Source organism: Parambassis ranga, chromosome 13 (assembly GCF_900634625.1).
Source record: "Parambassis ranga chromosome 13, fParRan2.1, whole genome shotgun sequence".
Lineage (NCBI taxonomy): Eukaryota > Metazoa > Chordata > Actinopteri > Ambassidae > Parambassis > Parambassis ranga.
Genome location: NC_041033.1, coordinates 4,771,185 through 4,793,252, shown reverse-complemented (window position 1 = coordinate 4,793,252; position 22,068 = coordinate 4,771,185). Strand labels below are relative to the sequence as shown.

The 22,068-nt window shown below is 41.3% G+C and overlaps 1 protein-coding gene across 1 annotated transcript in view; it reads left to right on the top strand.

Annotated features, from left to right (window-relative positions):
* The window catches only part of LOC114445041 (calsyntenin-2-like), a 219,611-nt gene that overhangs the window by 123,463 nt on the left and 74,080 nt on the right, over positions 1-22,068 (top strand). Inside the window, exons 3-5 of the mRNA XM_028419985.1 lie at positions 2,606-2,801; positions 13,451-13,659; positions 18,822-18,971. Of these exons, the coding sequence (XP_028275786.1) occupies positions 2,606-2,801; positions 13,451-13,659; positions 18,822-18,971 (555 nt within the window). The remainder of the gene's footprint in view (positions 1-2,605; positions 2,802-13,450; positions 13,660-18,821; positions 18,972-22,068) is intronic.

The following is a 22,068-nucleotide window of genomic DNA, read 5'->3' as shown; positions in this document are numbered from 1 at the left end:
AGCACTGCACGACTTCTGACACCAACAGGACAGCAGCTTAGGTCCTGAGTGCACTTCCTGCTGACTAATAGACAGACATTAATTCAGACTTGATTAAATGAAAATGTAATGATGTCCAAGGGGAGACTCACTAATCACAGTGGCAGAAAATAGGGAGGGAAAAAATAAATAAATAAAGGATGTCAGTGAAGTCAAGTAAGTTTGAAAGTTTTACTGTGTGTAAAGCACATTGAGATTTAAGGTAGAAAGAGCGTTGAAGATCATAAAAGCACTTCATTATGTCTATTACCCGGCAAATAAACTAATAAAGAAATAGCAGTGCACACTTCATATCCATTAGTTTGCATCCATTAGTTTTAAATGGTCCCCTTCAAGAAGACAGAGTTCCCTATGACCATAAATCTACCTCTTAAAAGTCTAATGTGACACGGAGACACATATTTAGCTAACAGTTTAGCGCAGTAATTAGCGTTTGTGAGCTCTCTGCCTCTGCCAAGTGCCAGCCGTCCAACATCTGTTCCTCCTCTGCCGCGGGGGCCAGTGCCTCCACCTTCGTCCCTCCCTCCTCTACCAGCCATCTTTGCCTCTCTGCAGGTGGCAGAACACTTATCAGGTCTGGAGTGAAGTGATAGGCAGACATAAAAGGAAGAGAGAAAAAAAAATGACTGGTTTGTTGGAGCCTAGAGCTGTTTTGAGTGTTCATCGGAGTCTAAAAAAGAGGGAGGTCCTCCTCCTGCGGTCACCTTGACCCCTCTCCTCGCTCCCCCATCAGCTACAATTAAATCAGGAGCAGCATGTCAGGCCACCAAGCCTCAACGGTGGGCGTGCGCCATCAGCATATCCTCAGCATATTCACCCTGATGGGAAGCTTCTGCACTTGCCTGTGTATATTTGATTTATTTCTCGCTCCAGTGGTGATGGATTTTCCATTTGCCTGTTTTGTACGGTGGTGCACTATTGAGAGAAGCTGCACATCAAGACTGTTGCATCTTCTGTCACTCCCCGTCGCACACCGTTTGCTCAATGCCATTTTATGATTTTGCTCTTGCTGGCAGGCCATGCTTCTCTACTAGTGCGGGGGGCCATTTAACAGTGATAAGTCATTGTTCAGGCAATACAGGGGGGTTCAGACAGTGTTGACACCCACCTCTCAATGCTCTCATTTTCTGTTCTCCTTTTGCCTCCGTCTACTCTGTCTTTATCATTTTGCCTGTAGCTCCTCTGTAGGCAAATTGTCATCACAGAGTCCCTGCCCCAACAGGAAGGGAGGGTGAGGTGCTGGGGATTATGACAGAAACAGGATGAAAGGGTAGAAAATAAAGTTGCTCTTATCAGAATTTGCCAGGAGCAATGCGCACACAAAGCTGCTTGGGAATCCAATTTAGTCTTTGCTGTTAGTTTAAGTGATATCAGTGCAATTAGCCGTCACAGGTCAGAGTGTGAGCCCTGCACGTTAAGTGATTTCCTGACGTCCCTCTAGTGGAAACACAAGGGGATGTCAATTCTCCAAGAAAAAAAAAAACACTCCCTCTGCAACTTCACAAATGTACCACTTCTTTATACACTCCTGTTAATAAATGCCAGGCGTCTCTGTGCTCTTTTGTTTTGCTCTTGTCAGCTGCTCACTCTGGATTTAAATGGATTTTCCTCCTGTATATCTCTCCATGAGGGTGACTTTGAGCTGCCGTAGATTTATTTGAGTCCTGTGTAACTCAATTGTGCTGTATGTTGCTTTTTGGTGCGCTGCGGTTAATGTGTACATCTTGGGTGAGTGAACAGCAGGAATGTCCTTTGTGGTTTTCACAAGAACAATTAGACAGTAAGTAAGAAGGTGTGCCTGTGGGAATGTGAGCTTGTGATGCAGTTTCTGCTGTTGTGTGCTGTGCAAGTATTTAGCCTGTTGGCTACAAGTATAACTCAAGGTGACGGAATACTCTTATGCATACATGTCCAGCTTTTATACAGCACACATTTGAAATAACTGTTTTGCATTAAGGATAGCTACACAAGCTAGCACGCTAACTAGCTCCTTGCAGGCTGTACCTTTGCAGAATACAGATAAACTAATTTGCTCTTATTGCAGAAAACAAGTTGTTATAGGCTATAGAAATATAAAAACATCTAATTTAATGACTATGACAAATATGTGTACATAATAGCATTGCACCTTTCTACTCACTTTACAGTAAACTGGTTTGCACCTCATTAAGTTGAGGTAGGTTGTTCCAAGCAGCAGGGAGAACTTGACAAGGCTGATCTTGGCTGTCTCTGTTCCATCTGTGTCTTCATGTTTTTTCAGACTGATGTTGGAGCAGTCAGGCAGCTCCCTGATCGCTGTGCATAAGAATATACCATCTGTATATAATGTTAAGGGGCAAAAGTGTTTGCACTATATCATTAATAAGTAAGACATACACAGCTGACACACCCCAGAGGAAGGGGCTACAGTATACATGTCGATATGAGTCAAGGTGCTGGAAAGCTGACTTTCTTCCTACACCTTCTCTAAAGCCAAACAGCAATATTCTCCATCCTGACAGACTGTGATTAACACTGACCTTATTCTTACCTCCTCTCTCCCTTCTCCCTTCCGTTTGCTCTCTAGGGGAGATATGCGCTTTCAACATCCATGGTCTGGAGGCTCCGTTTGAGGCAGTGGTGCTGAACGGTACGTCTGGTGAGGGCCAGCTGAGGGCACGCGGCCTGGTGGACTGCGAGTTGCAGAAGGAATACACCTTCATCATCCAGGCTCATGACTGTGGTTCAGGCCCCGGGGGTACAGAGGGCAAGAAATCCCACAAGTGAGTAAAGCTGACAGCGAGGTTTGAATGAACAGATCTCAGTGAAGGTGGACAGAATTCACGCAGATGGAAGTAGCAATAGTAATTCTTACTTAAAATCCTACACTGAAGTCAAATCCTCAGCTACATGGTGCTTTGGAATAGATGATAGTTTGTAGTGTTTAACAGAGACAAGCACTTGGCTCTATATTACTGTTTGTGAGTATAAGTTGTGCATTTGTGTGGGTGCAAATGTCAGCAGCTCAGGATCGAAGGAAGGCTTGTGGTAGTGGGCGGTGGTCTTATGTTGAATCAGTTTTGACAGCTGTGATTCAAACAGAATCTGAGCACGCTGCTGGCACAAACACTGCTGGGTCAGAAGACTCTCATTCAACTTCTAAGAGTGGTGCAAAAAAGAAAAACAATCAGGATCGGTACAACTACAAGCTGCAGCTTCTAACACAATTCATCTTCACTGTTAAAGGTAGGGTAGGAGATTTTATTCTGATGCACTTTTTGTTAAATTAGTGTAACTTCTCTTTACAATCCGATAGCAACCGATTAGTTCAGCAGTTTCGCTTTAAAACGAAGAATATGAATCATCTGTGGAAGCTATAAAACTCTAAAAACATCAGCCAATCCTGCGAGGTGCACCTGCGTGAAGTATTGGCTGGTTGTCACTCTCTTCCTGCTCTGCGCGCACCAGAGAGGTACGTGCAAGTCACAGACTGCAGCTCGTCTTCAGGTAATGCGCGTCCATGTGATTGGAGGTGTGGCTTCGGGGTGAGCTCCGAGAGAAAGGGGCGTGTGTTTACTTTTGAAATCTGGCTGACTCTCACTGAGTTTTCAAAATCTCCTACCCTACCTTTAAATCTGAAGTACACAGTATCATGCCTGTTAGATTGGATTTATCAAAATTTATCAGAAACAAAAAAGTTTGCAGAGGTGAAAAAAGTAAAGTGCAAAATTAATTTAACAAAAGACCAAAAAAATAAAAAATATGTTTTTAATTGTTTTAATAAGAAAAATAACACAATAAAATACATAGGATAAAAAAGGATTCAGTGAAATAACATAAATTAAAATAAAGATTCACGTCTTTTTCTGAACACATGAAAATCCTCTAGAGTTAAAGAGAAAAGTTGTCAACTACTTTTTTGGTTTTAAATGCATGTTATCTTGCTGTAGTTAAATAATCATCAAATAAAAATCTTCCACTCTTCCTTCTGCTGCCTCCACTTGGCCACAGCTTGATCCCAGATGAGGGAAACACCCGCCTCCACCTTCACAAACACCAGCAGACTCTACTTTAAAGAGGTGTGCTGATAAAAACAATTTGTCACACTTGTTGGCTCTCATGAAAGCAGCCTCTGTCTGAAATTGCCCTCAGCGCAGACACCTACCTCTGTCCACTGTACACTGCACATCTCGCCTCACTGTCTTATACCACACAACTCCACCCCTTCACCTCGGCCAAGAATGGAGGCAAGCACAGAAATCTATCATCTTGTCCAGCCGTTACAACACACACACACACACACACATATACTGTATACACATTAAACCTGGAATCATAGCAGCAGGGGTTTTCAAGCCTCGGTGAAAGTCTAACTCGTATTTACTGCTGTATGTTGTGTTAGTGGTGTGTGTGTGTCAAAGTGGATGATATATCTGAGCTGCTTTTTTCATGCTTGCAGTGTTGGATGTAGAGACTGGAAAAATAGTGGGCTTAGATTAAAAGTTGCAGCACTGCTATTACAGTACATCCAGAGCCTTTATTTAATGTTAGAACTGTCATCTACCCTAGAAACAGCTTCCAAATAAACACACGTTATATACATTGTTATATATTGTGATATATAATATGAATTACCATGAATATGCTTCTATTTGTTACTCTAAACAACCTTCTGTCATTAACAGTGAATGAGCCCTCGCCCCTCCTAAACAGGGGCCAGAACGACTCAACTCTGTGTCTTGCATTTATTTGTGATCATGTTGTGTAACGGTATCACATGTATCTGTCTCTCCATGGTTGCCTTGTGCCACTCAGTGCTTTTTGTGCTGATTTTGATTTTGTGCTGAATTTGCACCACATAGTGGTCATTTTAGCAGTTTCAGGTATGTTTGTGTATATATTTGACTTCTCTGGCATCTCTTAGAAGTTACATTTAGTGCCATTGTGTCCTTATGCAGTCATTTTGTGTCTCTTTAAGGTTATTTTGTGTTTTAGTTGTCACTGTTTGTGGTCATTTTGAGTCACTTTATGGTAGTTTTAGGTATCTTTGTGTAGATTTTTTTTTGCCTTTGTGGTTGTCTTGCATCTCTAGTAATCACCTGATGTCTCTTTGTGTTCATTTTATTGTTGTCTTGTGTTTTGCAGTGCAGTTGTTGTGGTCATTCTAAGCTTTATTGTTATTTTACAGCAGTTTGAAGTTGTGTGCCCCTATTTGTTACTTTGGCTTCCATTTGGTGGTTAATTCATTCTGTAAGGAGAACACAGGGTTAACCATGGCTCTGACCTCACCTTTGTACTGTAGTTTATGTTTTACTTCTCCTTTAAGTATCCAGACATTGTGTTATGTCACACAATTACTTTCTATCAACATAACTCAGTGCTTGCTGTGATGCAGACTCGGTTTGGTTGGTACAGACAGGCTGGTGCTGCAGGGGAAGTGAATTTGGAGACACTTTAAATGGCCTGTCCTTTTGCTAGCAACTCTCAAAGGATGAGGCAGGCCTTTTGCCGCACCGCTGCTTGCTCGCTCCGATTAAGAAAGAAACTAACAGGGAAAAAGAAGGATCTCTGCCTAAGGCTGAGCTCAAATTACACATGACACGTCAACAGCAGAGAAGGAAGGCAGTCAAGAAAATTAGCTGCTAAAGAGGACAGGGGAGAGGATCAGGAGTGACACGGAATGAGTTTAAACTTCTCTCTCTATCCTCTATTCTGTCGTGCTCTGCTTACCACTGGCTGCTGCCCTACTTCTCCCCGTTGTATTTTTTTCCCTGGCTGGCTGCAGCTTTGCTCGCTCCTGCTGTCTGACTCTGTCCTTCTTTCTGTCAGGCCCTCTGTCTCCGTTGCAGTGTTTGAATTTTTTTGTCAGCCATCCTCTGCATTCACAAATGGATGCGCTCTCTGCCCTGGCTGCACAAATCCGTCTTTCAGTGTGACCTTTTGTGCACAAAATGAGACTCTTTTTTTTTTTTTTTTTGTTCTTTCACAATGTGTCATTTCAAACTTTCAATACATGCATCATCCTGCATGGCCAATAAGTGTGTTATATTCCTCACCCTTTTTGTGACTTTGTCAGAAATGACAGCAACAGACGGCTTTATAAACACTGACTGCCTTCTTTCTCTGAGTCAGAGGACCAATATAACATCATACAGACTTGCCAGTTCTGAATCGCACTGCTTCACTCTGCCCTCTGATATATTTTACTTGGCTGCCTGTGGAAGCTTTAGTCACTTGTCAGCGAAGTGCAAAGCTCGAATGAATTCACCTTAAACTCCTTGAGGCTGTTTCTGCTCAGGTCAGCTTTAAATGAACCACAAATTAATCTACAATACTGTAGAGCTGACCTCTGCTGAATGAACAATTTGTACTGAACTGCAAAGTGTTCTCAGCCTCTGTTGAAAAGAGCAATAAATGTGATAAATGTCCATTTTGTGCTGATTGATTTAACACGCCAGTGATTCAGCAAAGACAGTAACAGAAAGTTGAAACTGGTGTCAAGTACTGCTGATCTTTGAGGGGGGGAAAAAACAATCTATGCTCAGGAAATTAAAATCAAAGTTGTCTAAATTGTTATTAACAAAGAAATACTGATGACTATAAAAGGCACAATACTCGACTGAGGATACTTGACCGAATGACACTGCCTGGGAAACTTAAAAAAAGAGTCTGAACAAACTTTATTCAGACACACAACACAAAACCAATTAAGCCTTCCGAAGGAATGTCTGTCTTGATCTTGCCCAAGGGGTCATAAGATGGTTCCACAGGATCAAAAGACAGCAGCAAATGAAAAGTTTGAAAGCAGAAGAAAAAGTAGAGGCAAAAACTGGAACTGAAAAAAGTGATGTTGCTGCAGCAATACACATCTAACAAGAAACACATCCTAAAACATATAGCAGTAATAGTAGCATGGTTACATAATGCTGTTTTGTTGGTTAGTTTGCATAGATTGTATAGAGCTATCTGCACAGAGCCTTTATGATTTCATCAGTAGGTTTTTGAACAGCTGTTTTGAGTGTTTGTGGGAAGCTATGACTCCAAACACAGGCAAAGAGGCAGGCGTGCAGTTGTAGAAGAAGGCTGCCAGGCATCCATCCCCATAACCATGCCTATAATTTTAAGTCTTAATATCAACATTGAACTGCAATATAACTTCTGCATTAGCTTCATGTCTCAACCCCAGAGGTTGCTGCTTGCTGTAGACTCTCACTCAAAAGGTTGAGGTTGTAATATAAATATAAATATAAATAAATATAAATATTTATTATATATACATTTTTTATATTTAAAACTACAGTTGTAAGTCCAGTCAATTAGATCCTAACTGAAGTTGTCCATGCAGCTCACAGTGAGAGACCTTGAGTGCCAGACATGCAGGGAAGATGTAACGATGACAACGCATTGGTTATGATGACTTTGCCGATATCAACTACAGGTATTGCAGGCATATGTAACCATTAATATGGAGAGTGTTATGAACCATTTGGATAAATGATGCAAGCATTGTGATGAGTCCTGCCTAAACTGGCATATTACATATGTACACCTGACTAATTTTGGTCCACTTCTATAAAAAGTATTTCTGCCTGTTTCTTTTATTTAATGAGGCTCATTGAGCACAGCTCAGAAAATAAAATAAAAATAACTTCCAGTAAAGGTTTAAACTAAAATAAGTGTTTGTGGCCTGGGAGGAAAGACTTTAAGAAAGAGTTAGATTTGGGAAATTACGAGAAGATTACCATAAACCTTTTCAGTCTAATAAAATAACAAGCTGGAAATTCTGTACTCTATAATTGTATCTATAAACATTATTCAGATGAGACAGTCTGTGTAGGGAAATTACTTTTTCAGTTGAACTGCTGACACCTCTGTCTCCAGGGCCCACATGTATAAATTGCTTTTTTTTCACTAGAGGATCCAATCTTTTAGGGTAACATCATTACAAGATCTTATCGTTCGCCAGTGCTTCTCTGTAAAATTGGATGGAAAGCTCAAAAGTCAGTGTAGCTGGACACGTCTACACAGCAATGAGGCTTTGGACTGAGTGCAGCTGGAATACAACCAAAGGATCTGACTAATAAACCATCAAGACTAGTAGTTTCTGTTTGTACCTTGCGTTTCCCCACACTGTGTGGAAAGTTCTGCTGGAGTAATTAGGCATAAGGGACAGCTCGCCGGCACATAGAGCACATTCATAATTCTTCTCGGGACTTTGCACCTAACTGTGACACGTGTATTTAACACTGGCCCAGGGGTTAAGTGCCTGGAGGCTGTCAAGGGGAGTAATACAGGGTTAGGTGCTTGCATACATGCATGTGTGTGAGAGCAAATGTGATCTACATACATATGTTCTCCTGTGTCCACATGTTCACTCCCACAAACCGATGCCTGGCATCTCGGTCATTATTAGAGTCATCATTAGCAAATCTTAGAGGCCTGTATATTGTAACCTTGCTGCAGTTTGGCGAGGCTAATTATCTCACCCAACAGCCAGCTGAAGGACAGCCATGCACGCACACACAAGCACGCTCAGATTCACACTGAAATACCCACATTTACATATAAATAAGACAAATGCTGTAGCTGGGGATAGATAGGCTGATTTTGCATCTTCCAACTTGCATACAAACACACTTATATTCACAGGCAATAACCTAAAAGCACACTCAACATTAAAAAAAAAAGTCACTTTCTTATGAGAGGAGAAGTGGGCCAAAAGCTGTGCCTCGTTAGCATAAGCTGTCATGATAAATTTCTGCAGTGAGGAGACCAGGGGACTCCACGCAGATAGTACCCTGTCAATGTGTCGGCTCTTTATTCTACCAAGAATCTTAACTTCACGCTTGTCATACTTGATGCTAATATGAGTGAAACCTCATTCTGTCAAACCCTGTTAGGTGACGTGACTATTAATTCTGGCAAGCTAAAAAGGGAGAAGAAAAAAAAACACCTAGTGTAGGAATATGTTGTTTATCTTCAGCTAACATAATGTAATGGGAGAGTATAGTCTCTCTGTTTCAATTATAAATATGCACAGCCAGGAACTGCACCATCTGTGCCTGTCTGCTTCACTTACCAGAGAGACGAAAGTGATACACGTTCCCTTCCCGGATTTAAATCACAATCAGGCGTCACGGCGCAGCGCTAAGATGTTTGTCAGCAAAGTCCAGCAAATGGACATTTTCACTCATTTATTGGTGCACAACTTCTCTTAAAAGTAAAGATTGCAGCTCAAGCTACAGTGGCACAATTATCCCCACCCTCCCTCCCCTTGTTTTTGATCAATGCATTCAGGTGTGAAGCCGGATCTGCTCATGAAGTTAAAAACTGAACTGGATTGCCATGCATTCTAATCACCTTGTATTGAGAGTACACAGGTCCCTGTGGAGTGCCGTGTAGCGCCTCAGGGTTCTGGTCGATGTGGAAGTGGGATTTCCTTGCATATTGATGAGACTACCATCCTGTGTTGTGTTGTGTGTTTGATCCCATTGGTATAGTTAGGGGTTGTTTATTTCCATTTCCGTCTTACACAAGGAAATTGATGATTCAACCTCTTGGCTAATTCTTGACAAAGATTAATTGAGTCCTTTGCATGTGTGTGTGTGCGTGTTTGAGGCATTCAATAATGATTTTGTTTAAGTGGCTGTATGAAGCTAAGCGTTCATAAATGATGAGTACAGATGAATATGTAATAATCTGGGAACAAGACTAACCTTTTTTTAACACCCAGCTGGTATCTGATTGTATCTGCGAGTGATCTTGTTGGGTAAAATCACAGCTGGCATTTCAACATATCTCCACTGCTTGAAAAATATTTCTATCATGATTTTTTAATGTATTATGCAATTTTGAGTTCATACCCATATGTCTTCTTGGTTCTTGTAATTAGATATATAATGTACAAGCAGTGGTAGATGAAGGTTTCTCAGTAACTGCAGTAAAAACAATATTATTGGCCAAATGGGTTGATATTATTGATGCATTTACATGGAAGCGCCATATGAATATTGTAGCTCACTCAGTAGAGTAGATTAAGCTTATTTCAGACACTTTTTGTAGTATTACTACTATTTACTATTGAGAAATTAATTATACAACATATCATTCAATGTATTACATCAGGGTTTTAAAGTTCCAAAAATGTCAAATACATATGTACTGGAGAATAAGAAATAAAATCATCTCTCTCAAACACAGTGAACTATACAATTAAAATGTCCAGGTAAAGTGCAAATACCTTAGAACTGTACAGTCTAGATACAGTCATTTAAATGTACTTTTGGTGTATTTACTTCCCATCTTCATCAGTGATTTGACTTGATGAAGAAATGTCCTAGATATATGTATTTTTAATCCCTAAAACTTACCACAAATGTAGAAGTGATAGTTATGATAGTTGAGTGACAGTCAGAGACAAAGTTATAGCCTCCATCCACCCCCGTTTGTGTATCTTTGTCAGGCTTTATAGCTGCAACCCACATTACATCAGCCCTGCAGCCAGATTTGTCATTCTGTCAATCTGGCAAAAACAAGAGCGTATGCTTTTTTATTGGAATCAGTGACAATTTACCTATGCTTTTAGTCTTATACAAGAGTTATATAAAGATTACCAATATATACAACCTTTCAAAAATCTATTTTACATTATTTAAATGTGGTAGTGATTAAAAAAAGGAATCAAATTGCTATAAAAGACATATCAGCATAATTTTAGAACACTGTGGAACATGATGGAACACTGTATTCATTAAAAAGAAAATAACTAAAAAGTGACTATAGGTGACTATAGATAAAGTATGCTTGAAAATGCCTTGTAGTTCTCCGTCCATACTACCATCAGTCTGCCTCTCACACGCCCTCTGTGTCCCCTGTGCTCATATTCCCTCTGCTGCTGTGTGTGGGCAGCCTCTCTTTCATTAAAGTCCTCAGACGTCTTGGATGTTTCTTGGGTCTGTTAATGTGACTGCAGGCATTCTGACTTGTGCCATGTTGAGTGTTAAATTTTAGATTTGCCTAATCACTGTGGGGCTGAGGTTTGTTTAACCTTTGACTTAAATGTCCCTGTTTTGTGGTGTTGTCATCATTTTCACATGGGGTCACTTAACCATTCCCCCCCTGTTGTCTGTGTCACTCTCACACATTGTGGTCCCCCCTCTTATGAGTTAAGGCCTGCCACAGGGAGGGACAGCAGTTTTAGTCTCAAATTGGCAATCTTCCAGCAATATGAAACACACACACAAGCCTAGTCGCTCACACACATTTGCCCTAGAGTGACAGCCGTCTGCTACAGCCAGATGTGAGCAGAGAAATTCACACATTCACACACATACATAAAGTCATTTTCAATTATTGCATTTAGTTATATATCTTGCATTTATGTACATGAATTCATGACACATGAACGCATCAGCTCTTTCGTACAAGCCCCACAGGAGTGGAACATATGTTAGCTCCATCACCACTGGGGAGCGTGCCGTAGCAGGGGGGTAATGTTTATGAGAGAGTGTCATTAATATGACAAAACAAGGCTGGCTGAGGGATTTACTGCACTCACTGGTGCTACTATCATCTGTCAGTGCTTCTTATCTGCATCTCCTACTGCTGTTAGCATCAACATTAACATTGCACCAGTCCTAGGGCCCTGTGATTAATCACTGTCATATAGCCTACCTGTTTATTGTGTACAATTATGTGTACCTGTGTCCAGGGGTTGGAAGTAGTTGTAGTATTTAAAGTTAAATTAGCGAACAGTATTTAAATTTTACTTACTGCTGTGACTCCTTCTGAGGTTTTTTAATAGTTGTATTTTTTATTATAATGTTGTAGCTGTAAATACTCTAAATACTTGATGGCAATCTGAAAATTAAACAGTGCACCTCAAACACATGTTTACCCACATAAATGGTTTTGGTACCATTAATATTAATATTATGGACTAAAGAGAGACTAATATAACATTGTGTATGAGAAATGCCTCATTATTGAATGCATGAGTGAACACATCATTTACAGGTTGCTTCTTAAAGTATTCACTGAATATTTTGCCATTTCTTTTTACTCCTTTGTGTTAATTATTTTTATTCTGTACATGTTAAAATGCAAGCTTGGTGTTTTAGCTTTTAATGGTGAATAACTAATGTCTTTGAACTCATGAGAAGGTTGCTACACAATGGCCACAGAACATCTAATAGTGCACTCGCAAATCAGTGGTTATGCACCCAGAATGTGGTGATGGATCAATAAGTATTGATGCCAGTATTGATAGTCAATACAAGGCATTGTTATTAATGCATTGATATTGTGGGGGCTAAATGTAAGGGAGCAACAGTCCGACTACTCCTCCGTGTTATTAACCTTTATCTGTTTTGTCACCAGTTGTTTATGTCCTTACATGCTCTGTTAAACAGTGTGTGTGTGTGTGTGTGTGGAGACTCATAAACAAATTGTGGCTTATGTTTATGTACTTGTGACAGGGACAGATAAGACAGTGTGAAAATCCATTCTGCCCAAGCTCTGCCTCCCCACTGTCTCTCTCTTTGTTGTCCGGTCTGTGTCTCCAATCGACCACATGCTGGAGATATATTTGCCGCTTCTTTTAACAGGATAATTTCCATGTCATTACCATACCCACAAGCTAATCCCATAAACCATATACTCATCTCCACCCTCTGTATCTAAAAGCAAAGTATTACTTTAGCTTTGCAGTTCTGATGCTCTACCACAGCATTATTGTAGCACACTGTCATCCATCACCTGCTGTCAGTCAATACATTGAAGGATTGACTATGCAGTCTGTTGCTTTCTGAACACTAAAGAGTATTGATGAACATATTTAAAAGGAAGAATTGTGTTTTTTCATGTGTGAATTAACATGAATAATTGTTGACGGATCAATTATAGCTCAGTTTGGTAAGATTGGGGAACTCTGCCTGCAGAGTGTGGTAGATGAAGTAACACAATAAAATTAATCCATTGGGTCAGGCCGCAGAGTGTATTACACAAAGCACAATGTGACTGTTGGTTACCCAACTAATCCATCTCCTGCAGTGACCTCTGCTCTCGACAATCCCAATTTAACAACCATCAGAGAGGCTGCAGTAATTGGATCTATTTGCTTCTTCCTGCTAGTACACTTTTAAGCATGACACCCAGTCTACAGACAGAACATACACACCAGAACATGATGTATTTAGCCTTATAAGCCTTTTTGAGGCAGGGCTTTGCAAAATATATTGCATGAACTCTTCACACTCACTCAGTCTATGTATTCACAGTCTTTGTTTTTCAACCCTCATTGTTTCCTCTCTTGCTCATTCCTCCATAAATGCTCTTTGTTCGACAACTGGAGATTGATGTACGAGAAAGCATTCGACTCTATGCAGATGACACTCTATTATAATCTCTACTTCTGTCCCTCTTCTGTCTGCAGGGCAGTGGTGCACATTCAGGTCAATGATGTCAATGAGTTTGCTCCAGTGTTCAGGGAGCCTCAGTACCGAGCTGCGGTGACAGAAGGCAAGATTTACGACAGCATCCTGCAAGTGGAGGCCACCGACCAGGACTGCTCCCCCCAGTACAGCCAGATCTGCAACTACCAGATCACCACCACCAACACACCCTTTGCTATAGATCGCAATGGTGAGTAAAAAAAGAGAATACACATGTTCTTGCCTCTAAAAACACTGCATTACAATGCAGTACAGGTGTGTCAAGAAAAAAATTTGTGGCAGTTCTGCTTTACTTACTTCAGTGATTTCCCACAAGTCCAAGAAAATCAAGTTTAGAATTATTTCACTCCCTTTGCTCTTCATTTTATTTACAAAAAAAAGCAAAACACATTCAGATCACGGTGACACTCATAATCTGAAAATCCCATCCATCCATTCATCCCTCCACACACATGCACTACACAGACAGAAGAACACACTCTCATACATACCTGCTTTTACACTTGGGTTGCAAACTTAATACTCCAGAAGATGTCTCTCCCCAGGGTAAAATGTGCTCTTTGCTCTTCCCAAGGACAAAGTCAGGCTTTGCCCACAGAGCCATCAGTCTCAACAAATCAGAGCACAAGTCTGTGCACAGACACACATGACTAACACAAAAGTACACACACAGACAAATAAAAAAAAAGTGAACAGTCCCTCAAATATTTACTCAAACTGTACTTTGCATTTATACTTTGCACTGTACGTACTCCTTTAAAACAATAAAACTGCATGTATGAGAAGCCCAAATGTCAGGTATTATCTTAAGAAGTCAGTTTCTCCGATCACATTGCTGAGTATACTTACAAAAAGTCTATTTTTTCAGCACTTTTACTTCAGACTAAAAACTTTATGCTATCGCAGTCAGACACGCTGCTCAAACAGAACAGGTGCTACTGAGCCGGCACACATACTTTTTTGCTTACATGGATGAAAGGGACATTACTGTTCAGGTTCCTGCCGGCAGCCAAGAGCCTCCCGCTGCTGAGGTACTGCAATAAAAAAGGCTGACTGAGTGAGGTTCGGGTCAAACTGCACTGTGAACGATACAGGGGAGAGGCTGCAGCCTGTGCACTCTCTCTCCATTTGAAGGGGTCCCACTCAGACATTGACCACTGAGGAAAAGACTTCGAGAGCTCTTGAACTCAAGAGTACCTGAGGGGGAGAGGAAGATGGAGGGAGAAGGCACAGGTTGGCTCTGAGAGTGTGAGTAAGTGGTAAGATGAGATCAGGGACAGAAGATGATGGTGAGCTGTAGCAGGAGTGAAATAAGCAGACAGGATGATATTCTATATTTATCTAAATGTCAGTAAATTTCTAATATTGACTTTTGCATATTAAGTCTAACATGGCTCATTTCTTCATGCCAAGTTAACGGAAAAAAATGAGATTATACTGCTGAGAATTCATTGCTTTGGGTACTAATGAGCCAATGAAGTACAGTCCAAAGAAGTCCAGCAAGGTTTATAAGACGCCACCGTTTGTCACTGCAAGCTATGGCACATACAGTATTCATGTTACAAAGTGATGCTGCATGCGTACGCCTGGTCAAAATGAATCAGGCAGCTACAACCAGGCTTGTAGCCTCAGCTCTTTGAGTGATTCCCCTGAGTGCGTACCTTCAGACAATGATTTATCCAGGAAGGGCTAGAGTACAGCTGCTATTCCACCATATTGAGAGTAGCGTAGTTGACATGACTCTGGGATCTGGTTAAAGGTGTACCAGGCATGGCCCTCTGGGCAGAGACCCTGGGGCCCACCCACAACCTACTGGATGGATTATATCCAGTGGATTCCCCCAGGAGGAGCTTAAGGAACAGGGAGGTCTGGGTGTTTCTGTCCCACCCCCTTCTCCACCCCCCACCCCCCATAAACCATAATTGTAGTAAAAATATTGCAAGACAAAATGTTTTTGAAGCTGTCTATTTTTATGTTTCATGCACCTTATTGACAATAAGAAGGAAAAGAAGATTAATGCCAGCAGCATCCTTCAAACAAAGACAAAGGAGGCTAAGCAGCCTTAGCCGAGAAATGCTGTGCGGTAAACTGGATAGTAATTAAAGAGGGATGATGGAGGGAATTCACAAAGACAGATGCAGAGACGGGTTACTTATGTGTTTATGTGGCTTTGATGGGGAAGCAAATAGAGGGAGTGAGATGGAAGATAAAGCAGTCATTTAGCTGGCCACCCTAACCAGCAGTCACAGCACGCACACCCTGCTGACACGGATAAGTTGATGTAGTAATGAAGGAGCAGGACTAGGAGCCTCCGTCATGCAGAAAAGGTGCGAGTGTGTAAGTGCACATGCATACTTGTGTATGTGTGTTTGGAAAAAGAGAGAGGGCAGCACAACAGATGAGGCAGCAAACAGTGAAATGGGATGAGGCTGCAAAACAGTGAGACAATGATGCGCACTGAGAGGGAATGGAAAGGCTGGGGTGGGGGGGGGGGGGGGGGGGGATGTGGATGGGAAGGCGAACAATGCCATCCTCATATGAATTACCGCTAATCGCCGTACTCGCACACTCGTTTTGAAATATACCACGTTTTCGAAATTCAGCTCCCTCTACACCTCTCTGCCCACAATATAGAAACCTCAAAAAGCACCCAGGCTGTAACACAAGTCAAACTTATTCATTCCAGCTCTGTTTCAACTCACAGCCAATAAGGGCCAATGGGGTCTCTTTCCAATGCACTTTACACTCTGCATGTGTTCTCAGGCAGGGTGCCCCTCCCCGCCCACACCATGGCTGCCTTTGTAGCATTGTCATCCGTCTGTAGTGAAAGAATCATCAAATATTAACAGACACATTAGGACTACAAGAGCTCCCCACATGCACTCCGCTCTGCATCAGGAAAGATGCTCAGAAAAAAATGGGTCGTGGTTACGAGCGAGTCAGGAGACTCTCAGTTACTAGATGCAGTCTGGATGCTAAATATCCTGCGGAGACGAGTGGGTGGTTTTGTTTCTTTTAAGAGAAGCAGTGTAACATCCCAGAATCATTGTTAATGTTTCAGAATAAATAAAATCATCAGCAGGGTGCAGAGTGGGATTGATTTACAAGGACAAGTAGGTGTGAATTCTACCCACATCACTTGGATTTGTTAAATGGATTATTTCAAAGTTGATAAAAAAAAAATCAAGCATGACTTTGACAGCAATGATTCTAAGTTTTTCAAATCTCTTTTTTCAGGTGAAGTATACAAACCTGAAGAGCAGCCTATTAGAGAATTTATGACACTACGGCAGCAGCATGCATGAAACTGTTAAGAATAAAATTCTTAGATAGACACAAAAGATTGATTGATTGAAACAGATTCAGCAAAATCAAACCAATTATTTCAGCAAAACTCACTGAAGTGCAACTGATTTCGGTGTGTTTTTGTTTGAAAGGTCTCCCAAAAGTTCTTGGATCTAGCATGCAGTCTGAATGCAGCCTTATTGTGTCCACTTTAATCGTCTAGTTGTTGGCCAGTAGTGACCGAAACAGCACAAATGGCACCACACTGGATATTTTTTAACTCAGTTTTGGAGCCAGCCTAGAGTTTGTGGAACTACAAATGTGTGAGCTTCTTCTGCCAGGTTTTTTTTGCCCTTATACACTGAAAGCAGCCGTACAAACTTAATAATAACTTTATAAGTTCTATAAGTTAACAGGCCTGAATAAGCTCACTGCCCGGTGGGTATGAGAGAGCCTACTCATTAGTGACAACAACAACTATATTTCTCTAACTGCATCCACCAGTTTTCTGATAATAGGCTTTGTAAATTGTGTCCTCTCAAAGCCCATGCTGAGATAACCCTGATGATTTCTCCTTATTCTTATTCATGTATTACAGCAGAGTGCAGTAAATCAGTGAGCGATGAAGTGGAGTTTGCTTTATTGATAGAACAAAGGCCTAATCATCAGCGAAGAGTCAGACAAAGTATAACACTTTTCAGAACAATAGCAATCCCACTTGTGGTGACTGATGATAATGTTGAGGGGTGGGGGGATTGGGGGGGATTTATTACCTTCAAAAAAGTAACACCCAGGAGGTGAGTGGAGGGGGCGACAGAAATGTAATAGAAACATGTTCTTAATTTTGAGAAACATTAACACTAATCAACCCTCTTGAAGAGATGGAGGCTACCTGTCATCCCCACCATGGTCTCATTTGTTACAGTGATTACATTAAGGCATCACAGTTAATATGACAATGATACATAGTGATGCTTTAAAATTAAATACCCATTAGTCCTTTAAACAAATACACACAGTATGAGCAAATAAGCAGCAGCACATACATCTAACAAAGTCAAAAAAGACAGACCAGGATGTAGAACACACACACACACACACACACACATTTAAGTGCCAGTGCTCACTTTCCCCGAGGCAAGTTCACTTGTATTCAGCTGAAGTTTAAATCTGAAGTTGTAAAAGAACAACAGAGTAAAGAACAGAGCCATTAAGAATACATTTAAAAGAATGGCTGAACGTCCATATTGCATACAGCTGCTTTAAAATGAAGCTCGTTTAGTTGCCACAGCCTCCACAACCATTTTATGACTCTATAAAGTCAGTCTTCCAACCACGGGTTTGAGAAACCCTGCATTGTTCCTCGCTCACAACACAGATTAGGGTTTGTGGTATATATTACTGAAATATTAAAGAAACATGTTTCTCAAACCACTTCATTCCATTCCATTGTACATCAACCTCTGCTGTCATCTAACAGATTTAATAAGACTGGAGACTATAATTACACATTAAGCTTTATGTAGATTTCCAACTGATGGATATGACTTTTTCACAGCCAATATCTTGACTCATTGAAGGCAAACCCATCAGGATAACTTCTGTACATCCATCATTGTTGATTCTATTAAAATAGTGTATCTCTGCCCAAAATCCTGGCCATCTGGTATCCAGTTAGCCAAATGGAATTCAGCCATCATTCGTTTCATTTACACCTTTGCTTTTCCTTATGTGAAATGTCAAAAATGTCTTTAAGTAAAAAGGTCCAACACAGCAGCCATCTCATCCCTCCTAGCTGCCTCATATTATTAGCAATTACCTGAATGAATTCCAGGTGTTGGTTTCATCATGGATGGGCAGACACTAAAACACACTTCATCACATCCACTCCAAGCAGACAATAGGAAAACATTTTGGTTTACTGAGATAATGACAGTGGATTTTCAACTTACAGCTTCAAACATTTCCATTTGTGGATATGCCAACACGAAATGTTTTCATTATGAGACGCAATACATTATGATGAGCTGCTTTGAAAAAACCTATTTAACCTTTCCTCCCCATCAGGTAACATCCGGAACACGGAGAAGCTGAGCTACGACCGCCAGCAGCAGTACGAGATCCAGGTGACAGCCTGGGACTGCGGCCAGAAGAGAGCCCTGCACAGCGTCCCTGTCCGCATTGATGTCAAACCGGTCTGCAAACCTGGATGGCAAGGTGAGCCTTCAACATATTCATGTGTGTGTGTATGTGTGCTGCATTTATACATCCACAATCACAGATGCAGTTGTTTGTGTGTGATTACTTGAGTTTACATACTAAGTGTTCACAGTTGTGCTTTGTATGGGAGTGGTTTAGTGTGTGTTCCTGCTTACATCTAAATGTGAGGCTCAGTTTGTGCCTTTCATGGTGTCTGCTTCCTTATTTCACTTTTCTGTATTTCTCTCTCTCTTTCTCTCTCTTCCATTTCTGACCCTCTTTCTCTCCCTGAGGAATTGGCCTGTCAAGTATAGCTGGTGTGATCAACAGCACTTTACTAAGAGCACCGTGACTCAACCAACCTGGCTCCTAGCACATCAGAAAGCAGTCATGGCAGTCTTAACAAGCCACAGAGTAATGCAAAGACGAGTGTCTGAGTGTTTTGGCAACAAAAACAACACAAACGGCACTCAGGATGACTGCAAGTATACACATGTCAGAGAGTGCGGTGGCACGTGCGACGGAACATGGGCACACGCAGGCTGCGCCGTCACATGTAACCATGCGCAATCTGTGTTGTTCTGTCATTTGCAAGGTGATTCATGCCCTCTTTGGCGTCTGGCCATTTATCGTCCCACAGGACACGATGTTAGCAGGCTGGTGATAAACAGCGGTAAATGAGGGCTCTGGCAGCAGCTCAGTGACAGCAACTGAACCCTGCAAATACTGTTAAGTTGTTTGGCTCATATTCAATCTTCCAATCTGTGTTTTCTCAAAAGGAGTGGCAGCACACGTCTGTGGTTTTAGATGTTTTCAATAGGATCTTAAATTAAGACTGAAAAAAGTTAAATCAGTTTGCTTCAAGATTATAAATGATTCAAGGGACGTCTTCAAACTTAACATTAGTACTCTCTAGTCTGAATCAATTCTTAAGATGGGTGATTTCTCAGTGCTGTACCAACTGATTTTAAGGTTCAGAGGAATTAGCGTCACCAAAATCAGACAAAGAAAAAAATAGAATAAGAAGTTTTTTATATATATCTATATTTCAAAAGAATAAATGCAAGTAGGGCAAAGTCATTATGGCAGCATGCTGAGTAGAGGTTTATAATGCCAAGGGGCAAACTTACAGAGAATAATAATGGCAAGCTGAATCCCAGATTCTATTATGCACAATAAAAGCACCAGGATGCTACAAAAGATGTCACACACCCTACATGTTTTGTATGTATGAGGACTCACACAGCATCCAGGCCTGTTGTGTGTGTCCATAATAACATCCGTGCCCGCTCCTGGTTCTAAGCCATAATCATTTCTTTGAAGCCTGAAAACATAGTAAAAAAAAAACACACACACACACACTCTCCCTTGATATAAGGACAGTCGTCGCTATGCGCATTGTTTGGAAAAGGGAAGGACAGGGAGAGAGAGGGGGTAGTAAATGTCATGGCCACACATCAGGGGATATTTAATAGGCCTAGTGGTTGTTATATTAAAGACAGGCTACTGTGGTAATGTCAAACACACACACACACACACACACACGCACACACAAAAGACATGCTTTCTGTCTGTTCAAATTAGCCATGGTCTCCGGCTTTGGACAGCAGGGCTCAGCTGTGTGTCTCCCTACCAATCACCGATCCTCACGTGTTCGTAGAAACTCCTTTACTGATGAGTAGCACCTGTGCACTCACACACATACATAGACAAGTGTGTATAGATGTTTTGGGCTGCAGTGGGCAGCTATTTTCAGCTTCCTACCGATTTACCTGCTGAAGATAATGGAGCGTTTAATAGCTAAAGAATCAGATAGTTCCCTCAAGAGTCAGCAGAAAAATACAGGTACAGATCAATATCAAAGGTGGTGCTTACTTTAATTGTAGAAGTTGTTTTTGTTGCCCCCCTGTGGCCAAAAATGAAGAACCGGCAGGTGTCATGTGGTGTTCCAAGCATCAGACACTCTGGACTAAGTGTTGATCAGGCCCATGCATAGCACATGTGATCCCTGAGTTGCCTCTCTTGATCAACAGCAATCGGTCTTAGTGAAGGCCCTCTGGGTTCTCTACCTGTTTAGCTCCTGCAGACCTCAATGAGCACATATCGCACATGTCACTACTTGGCTCTTGGGAGTTTTTTTTCCATTGTGTCATCAAAGTGCAGTGACAGGTTAATTGTGGTGTCTGTTATGGTGTTTGGATCGGGCCCAGAAAGCATAAAGAAGCCGACCCGATGATTTTAAGTGTTACCAACGCATGGAACGTTTATACACAAAACCAACTGCCTTCCTCACATGTGTTAATGAGTATGTCTCTATTGTCCTCATCATCACTTCCTGACAACTCAATATGTCTTCAAGGGCTCCTAAGCTGTCACAGTGGCCAGTACTTCTGTCCTACCTTAGTTAGAAAAGCTGAGGTCGATGTCCTAAACCAACTAGACTTAGACCATGATCCAGACTTTGTAGACCTGTGAGCATGTAATCTTACAATCATTGCTGTGTTCCCATCATTGTCCAGCAGGATGATGAGGATGCAGCAGCTAATCTCTCCTTGCTACATAATGGCTGTGCTTCCTCTGAGTTCCTTGGAGGGCTGCCATTCTCTGCCCATTCCTTTGCCAGTGTTCACTGCCCCTGTCCATCCAATATGCCACATCTTTGCTTTCTTTCGGTCCTTCCTTCGGTCCTTTCAACAACAGGAAACTACATACTGATAAACGTTTTTCCCCTGCCAGTCCGAAACAATTTAAAACTTTTCAAACTATTACAGTACATCTCATATCTTGTCTCTTCATCTCCCTTCTCTGCACTGTCCACATAGGAAACACAAACTTGAACACACACACACAGACACACTAGTAAAAACTAATAATGGAATGAGACACTGTTGAGCCGCCTCTCTTCGTTCAGCTGGATGGTTATCAGTTTTATTGGCTGTAATACAGTTTGTCTCTAACACTGGAATAGAAACTTTGACAGAAAGCTTTATATAGTCAGTCTTACAGAGGCCTGAACCTAACAGTTTGAGAAAAACAAAAAAACTTTCTGTTTATGTGTGTCCTCGGATTTAAGTGTGAACACAGAAACCGTTGTTTTTTTTTTCTCTATTTTTGT